Raw genomic sequence first — 7,985 nt, 5'->3', positions numbered from 1 at the left:
ACACACACACACACACACACACACACACACACACACACATGATATGTGCAGTGATTCAGACATTAAAACCCTTCTCCACTGCCATCTGTGCTCTAGTCACCTGAATACCATTGTCCACATTTCCAGGTAAAGATGCTGATCTGTATTCGTTTACGTTTGGCCTTTTCAAGGGTGTGTGTAGGTTTAGTGTATTAAGCACACTTGAGTGCATAACTTGATACACAAGCTCTTTTACCGTCAGTTTCAGCTATATTCTGGAAGTTTAGAAAGGACCTTTTGTGTCTGAAAGCCTCATTGTACTCTGATAAAACTAAAAAGAACAACAATGGTAACCCTGTGTGGGTGAATGGAGGCAGAGTTTGGCATGTGCCTGTGTGTTTTCACACTCTGTCCTCAGTCTTCCTGGTGGGATAACACCTCTTTCTTTGAGATATTTCTGTACCTCCGCAGAGTCCTATCATCATGGACCAAATGAGGTAGAGGGTGCAACGACTGCATCAGCACAGGTTAAGGGCCCTGACACACTAACCCAATAATCAGCCGTTGGACAGTCTGGCTAGGTTTGGTATGTTCCGTGCACACATCCATCGGAGGGGCCGGTGGCCCTAATTTTGGCCGACCTGACATGCTCATTCAGAAGGCTGAAATTGCCGGCAGTCGGATTCAAATGACCAATCTGATTGGTAGAGTGCTGACCCAGAAATGAATAGCGGGATTAGCGTAACTAGAGTCTCTCAAAATCAGACAAAAATATTTTAAACTGACCTTTGTCCATCTGAAATGAAGAGAGATTCAGCAACTGCATGGCTTATTTCTCGCTGAAAATGTTTTCAGAAACACGTTTCAGTGAACTATGTAGAGTAAAATATGAGATTGGATTCTTTTCGGCCAACTCAGAGAGGACTGCTTTTTCTGCCAAAGGTCAGCTGTCGGGTCAGTGTGTCAGGGCCCTTACACTAGTTATATAATAAGGCTCAGACAGCTCAGACAAGTTAGACAGATGTTGACACAGTGTGTCACAACAAGGCATCTGGCATCTTACTGTATCTCTCTTGATTCATTTACATGATACGCAATAGATGGTGGAGTTTAATCCCCCATCCCATGTTGTACTTCTGGTCATTTTGTCTGCCAGACAGGTGATACCAAAGTCAGCTACTCCTGCAGCCAATTAACTATGGTGGAATACATAATTATTTATTATTAATAATTAATATATACATACTTAAGTTTCTGTCCTCCATTCCCCAGAATGGAATTTGTCCTCTCTGATTCATCTGCTATGGTCTCTGGTGTCTGTTTGTGCTTTACAGGGCAAGGGCAGTGGCTAAAGAATCTGCCTTCAGATTAAGCTTCTCTCTGAATTCACTTAAAAAAGTTGCAAACCTTTTAGTTGCAGCCAGTACATCAATTTAAACCTGATGGGAGGTGGAACAATGCCTCATTACAAGTCATTAGGGCAAAAGCTCAGCACCATTCATGGAATGCAATGAAATAATTTGATCCTCAATACATTTCATTACAACTATTTTACTACTACTACTACTTGAGCTACAGCCACCTTTATATCCCACTATCTGGGGAGCGTCTCTATGTTCCAAGGGTCCTACGTTCCCCAGCTCAACATCTTTTTACAGTAATATGACATTAAGGAGACCTTAAGGAGAAGGTTATGTGTCACTTCCTGGATTCGTAACTATTTTGTTTGAATGTCAACTGCTCCTGAATTAAACAAATGAGATAACGTGTTAATAACTGAACTTTAAAGGTGCTTGTAGTTTTTAGTTTTTTAAGCTGAGCTAACCGGCTGCAGGCTACAGACATGAAAGTGGTATTGCTGTTCTAAACCAACTCACAAATATTTCTCGAAATGTTGAAGTATTCCTTGAACAGACACGTAGAGAAGTGAATCCCCCCCACCCCTGTTTTCTCTCTTCATATATTTGCATCTTTTGACATAAACAGCAGGAGGATTGATAAAATGTCACAGAATTGCTATAAATAATCAGTGCAATTAAAACTGAGAAGCACCTGTAAACCCTCCCTCTTAAAAGAAAAGTAGCACATCACATTAACATTTGGGAGCGTCTATTTGGATGCTGTTGCAGCCTCTGACTTTACCTTTTCATGCTATTTTTTTATCCTCAGGGACGAGCCTGTCCTTATACATTATTTTATATATTTGATCATATGTAAGAAGACCTCTTGTCCTCTTGCTTCACGTCTATCCTTGCCTTTGCTCACATCCACCTCTCTCTGTATGTCTCAGGTGTGGTTTACGCGGAGGTGCGTAGGCCCTGCAGAGTCATGATTCTGGTGAACCCTCACAGCGGCCGCGCCCAGGCTCTCCAGCTCTTTACCGGCCACGTACAGGGCATGCTCACTGAGGCCGCTGTTCCCTACACACTCGTCATCACAGGTCAGTAGCGCTCTGGTCTATATCCATGACGTTCCACCTCCGGGATTACTCTGGTAGTTCCAGTCTGCATGCGTTTATACTGTACACATGCAGACCTTTATTGTTCATGCATTTAGCTGGCTTCTCCAAGGTCACCTAGATATTAAATAGGGATGAACTGGATTAAACCTTCAACCCCAGAATGTGACAACGATGTTAAGAGCTCACACACGCCTAACAAACTTGTATTTTTTAACAGCAATTCCACCCTCTGCAGCTATGGTGCATTATTTGTGCAGTCACAAAATCACAGGCCACATCTGCAGGCACCCAAGCACTGATGCACTTTCAATTCCTGTTTCAGTCGCCCCAGCTGCTCCACATTCTGCATGAGTTGCTGGTGTCTTTCTGTGACCTTTAAGAGTGCCATGTCCTGGTTATTGTCATCAGAGGCTCTGCACTTCAAGTGACCTATCTTTGAATACTATGGAGCTTCTGGGAAACAGGGGAAGGCTTTAATGCCAAAATAGTGTGGTAGTGGATTAACTGGCACAACCCGTTTACCCAGCACACAGCCCCTTGATAAATGTATCACACAGCCTTTGCCTGAGGAAGGACACATTCCAATGGAGGTGCCTCTTGTGTCAGCATGTACCTTTTACATACTGTATGAAGCTTTCAGTGTACCAAGCTTCATCTTTACCCTAGTTTATCTCAGAAGAAGGCGACAAAGTGTGACACTAGAATGCTGCATTTAAAGTGAAACAACTGGAATTTACCCAAGATTGCAAGTGTGTATTTATATGTTGCATGAGCAGAGTGTAATTATTAGCCATAATCTGTGCAGCTCAAAGAAGAATCAACAGTGGGCATGACAGTTGGGTTAGATGAAAACCACATCATCCAATTTAGGTCAATGTGTTTGGCTGGTGACCCCTTGAATGATGTCCCAAGTGATTGGGAAGCAAAGCATCAACCCAAACCCCGGCAGGTTTAAAATGCTGAGTCAGCTGTGCGGCACAGTTACTCCCTAACTGCCTCTGTCTGTCAGCACAGTACTGCATCACCGCCTCCAGCATCCCCAGCACACGGCAAACAAACAACAGCAACATGGGGAGCATCGTGGGGAGAGAGAGGCCCAGGAGGGGGGGGGGGGGGGGGGCAGGTAGAGGTTGAGCAAAGTGAGAGGAAAAGAGAGGGCAGTGGTTTATATTTCAGTTCTGTCCTCAATCAATACTTGAGTTTCAGCAGGAAAATATTTCCTTCATCATGGCAGTGCATCAATGTTTGCTAACTTTTTTGTTGTCTGCCTTCCTCTCTCTCTCTCTCTCAAAGCTGTCTCTCTCCCCCATCCACACACACACACACACACACACACACACACACACACACACACACACACACTACTCTGGGGAGTCTCGGCTGGTAGGACTGTTAGACTTTAATGCTGGCAAGATGAGCCCACAGAGAGCCCCTGCAGAGGGACCCACTCAAGGATGCTGCCAATAAAACTGGGCTGAACAAATAGCTCATTCCTCTGCCAGCGCATTAACCAACACTCACATGCACACACACACACACACACATACTGAACACATGCATCCAGTGAATTCAAACACACACATGCAGATATTTGCCAGTCACAGATGTTTGCAGGGCGGTTAAGCTGCCTTGGAGCTGTTGAGTGGCCACTGGATGGCCTAATGTGATATGTTTGGCCTGATAAGGGGAAATTGAATCTCTTTTCTGCCTAATCTCCCTGATCCTACCCCAGAGGCTGGCGATGAAGGCAGCTTGTCTCTTTCTCTGCCCTTGCCCTTGTTTTTATTTTGCCACTTTGTCCTGTTTTGTCTCTTTTCTTTTTCATTCTTTCTCTTTTCTTTCCTTCAGAGCACCAGAACCATGCACGGGAGCTTGTGAGGAAGGCGGATCTTTCGCAGTGGGACGCCCTGGCTATCATGTCTGGAGATGGGCTGCTGTTTGAGGTGCTTTGACTTTAGCCAAGCCTATTGATATGATAATTATCACATATGATTCAAAGTGCCTGGGTAAAAACAAATCAAACACAAATATGGATTGAAATACTATGCACATTGCCGTACGTATTCCCCCGATAATTGTCATTTAACCTATATTTTTATGATTTTAATAATGTATTTGATGCTTTTTTGATACAGCCAATACATACAGAAAAGGTGCACTATGCATGGTTTCAGCGTGATTTCATTTTTTTCTCAAATCGTAGGCATATCTCCTTGATCCACTAGCTGCCTGCTGCCTGAATACACTGTGAACAAGCCCGGTCTTGGGAGACAACACGGGGGTCGTAAACGTCAAACAAACACTAGAGGCACAGAATAGGCACCAAAACACTCCATCCAATAACCGACAACATGGTTGACAGAGGGAGTGGGGGTTAGTGACAGGAAGTCAGTTAAGTCATGACAGTTATGGAAACATGGGGGGAGAGGCGAGCTTGCTCTGTTTTCTTTGAAATTTACTTGGAACGTCAACAGAAGTGACGATGCAGGAACTCATAGTGCACCTTTACAAGGAAATAGGTAAATATGTATCGTGTTTCACTTTCTGTCTTTGTTTGACTAGTTTGTATTCAAGCATTTCACAGATGGAAATATAAACTCTCTCACCCCGTTTCTAATTTTAACACTTTTCAGAATATGCTTGGGAAACTTTAATTAGTACTCACATTTAAAAAACAAAATAGTGCCTGTGATTCTAACATCTACAGTCTCTGCAGTGATTGATTAATAGTCTTGTTTTTTGTTCTGTAGATGCTTCTCTGTTGTAGTTATTTAAAATGCTTTGCGTTCCCTGGTAGTACAATACTTGTCCAGAGGTGGGTAGTAACGAGTTACATTTACTCAGTTACAATTACTTGAAAAAATTAGACTTCTAGGAGTGGTTTTAAATCATTATAATTTTTTACTTTTACTTGAGTAGATTTGTGAAGAAGAAACTTTACTCTTACTCTGCTACATTAGGCTACAATTAACTTTTCTTTTTACTTCTTTGGTATTCTACGCGCCATTGTTTTTATCCCCCCACGTACCTCATTTTAATGAGGGCTTCCACTAAACTTCCACTAAAGCCTCTACCTCGTGACTGTGTTTCACCAAATCAAACGTAGTTGTGCAGTCTCGTCACGTAACCATATTCAATCTCAGGGGTTAGCTCTACAGTCGTAGCAAAACAACATTTCCAGATTTAAGCGTCGGCAATGCAGACACAGACGAGGAGAAACATCCCTGACCTCATATTGGGAGCATGTTTACCTTAGTAAAAGTGCAAAACAGCAGTTACATTATGTCTGATTGAATGCTTGTGTTAAAAAATAAATCAGACGTTACCCAATAGTTTCTGGGTACTTGAGTAGTTTTTGCTCCAAGCACCTTTTTACTCTTACTCAAGTAATTATTTGGTGACTACTTTTTACTTTTACTTGAGTTATATTATTAGGAAGTAACAGTACTCTTGAGTACATTTTTTAGCTACTCTACCCATCTCTGTACTTGACACACAACAGCTGTAGTTATCAGAACACATTTTATTGAAACTTTTAATCCCACATATGCACTACCTTCCATTTAGGACCATGATCTGACTCTGTTTTTATATTTTTTCTTGTACATTCAGGTGATAAATGGTCTGATGGAGCGAGAGGACTGGCAAGAGGCCATCCAGACCCCTCTGGGTATTCTACCAGGGGGCTCAGGCAATGCCCTGGCCGCCTCTGTCCACCACTACTCACAGTGAGTCGGTCCATTAATGAGTCATTTAAATGCATGGACCAACAGTACAGAAGCAGAAGAACTTTCCTCTGCCCAAAACAATTTATCTCCTTTCAGTGTAATTATGCTAAAGGCTGACTGGGCACATCATTCCTCAAGAGGCAGGAGAGACAGTGGAGCAGAGTGGAACTGCTTTTCTGTTCAGCCGAGGTCACTTCGGGCTGCTGATAACTCTCAAAGGAATGATGTAATGGCTTCAGAAACCTTTATGAGTGATTACTCTATAATCCAGAGTGCAGCTGTCTAACCAGTCAACCCAACACATGTCCAGGGTGTCATCTCCATCTGCTGGTTGGCTGTGGGCATCAAAGAAAAAAACAGGAATATACTTGTAAAAGTACTTGAAAAACTTACTTGTGCACCCCTACAAGCTGCAGGTGTAGACGGCCCGTAGCCAGGACAATAGATTACTGTGGTCATATTTCCGAGTGTCCCCCTCCATCCTCAGTTGTTGTTTTCTCACAGCAATACTGATTAATAACACTCTCAATAGATGTTGTGTCCTGCGATGTCTTCATGTGTGTAACTATCTCTCAGGTCCCCCCCGGCGTGGAACGAGGAGCTTTTATTGAGCTGTGGCTTCATGCTGTGCAAAGGTCTGGTTGGCTCCATGGACCTGGTGTCGATACACCTGGCCTCTCGGCAGCGCCTCTTCTCCTTCCTCTCCCTGGCCTGGGGCTTCGTGGCTGACGTCGACATCGAGAGCGAGAAGTACCGCCATGTCGGAGCAATCCGCTTCCTGATGGGCGCCCTGGTGCGTCTGGCTTCCCTCCGAGTCTACCAGGGCAGGTTAGCATATCTGCCTGTCATGGAGGCACCAAAACCTCCCAAAGGGAGCATCACAGCTAACCACCCACCCTCCACACCTCAGCACCCCTCGCTCTGCTCCTCCCTTCCCTGTCGGCTTATCCCCAACATCTCTCCAAACCAGAACTCTCGCCACAATCACAACAGCACAAATTCCAACCACAACACCATCACCAACTCCTCCAACAACGCAATCACAACCAATAGACCTGAGACCCAGAGTAATGTCAAGACCAGAGCACTGGAGGACTCTTGGCTTCCTGGCCTGGACCAGCCTGTCCCAGAGAGCTGGACAGTGGTCAAAGAGGAGGGCTTTGTCTTGGTGCTGGCTATTTACCAGTCCCACCTGGCTGAGGACCTGTGGACAGTCCCTAGTGCGATGGCAGACGACGGGGTGATTCATCTGTTCTATGTGACAGCAGGTATCTCCCGTCCAGCCCTCTTGCGCCTTTTTCTCGCCATGGAGAAGGGCGGCCACTTGGAATGCGGCTGCCCCCATCTGGTGTACAAGAAGGTGAAGGCCTTGCGGCTAGAGCCCATCTCTCCACAAGGTATGATCACTGTGGATGGGGAGATGGTGGAGTACGGGCCTGTTCAGGCTCAAATCCACCCAAGACTGGCCAGACTCATTTGTGGATGAACTGGGATTATCTTAATCTTTTCTGGCTGTAGAGTTTTCTAGTTTGGCCTTTTTTATTCAGTGTCAATTTCTTTCTGTATGCTGTGTTTTCAGAAGTGCCAAAGACATATTATCAGCCTCTGAAAAATGTCTCTATTTTTCTACCAAAACAATGTGTCTTATGTTCATGGACTTCCACCCTGTACTATCTTTTCCTCAATGTTTGATTCAGGGTCAAAGCAATTGATGGTTGTTCTTGCTGCTGGCTGGTCCCAGCTTAAAGAAACAGATAGAGATTGTGTGTGTTTATGTGTGTGTGTGTGTGTGTGTGTGTGTGTGTGTGTGTGTGTGT

At 44.3% G+C, this 7,985-nt stretch overlaps 1 protein-coding gene across 1 annotated transcript in view; it reads left to right on the top strand.

The window, feature by feature from the left end:
- Positions 1 to 7,985, top strand: part of LOC116702787 (sphingosine kinase 1) — an 11,679-nt gene extending 3,694 nt beyond the window's left edge. Inside the window, exons 2-5 of the mRNA XM_032537227.1 lie at positions 2,270 to 2,419; positions 4,289 to 4,383; positions 6,053 to 6,168; positions 6,745 to 7,985. Coding sequence (XP_032393118.1) covers positions 2,270 to 2,419; positions 4,289 to 4,383; positions 6,053 to 6,168; positions 6,745 to 7,654 — 1,271 coding nt within the window. The 3' untranslated portion in view covers positions 7,655 to 7,985. The remainder of the gene's footprint in view (positions 1 to 2,269; positions 2,420 to 4,288; positions 4,384 to 6,052; positions 6,169 to 6,744) is intronic.

Source organism: Etheostoma spectabile, chromosome 15 (assembly GCF_008692095.1).
Source record: "Etheostoma spectabile isolate EspeVRDwgs_2016 chromosome 15, UIUC_Espe_1.0, whole genome shotgun sequence".
NCBI classification, from domain to species: domain Eukaryota; kingdom Metazoa; phylum Chordata; class Actinopteri; order Perciformes; family Percidae; genus Etheostoma; species Etheostoma spectabile.
Note: the sequence above shows the minus strand (reverse complement) of the source record. Positions and strands in the feature narration are given on the sequence as shown.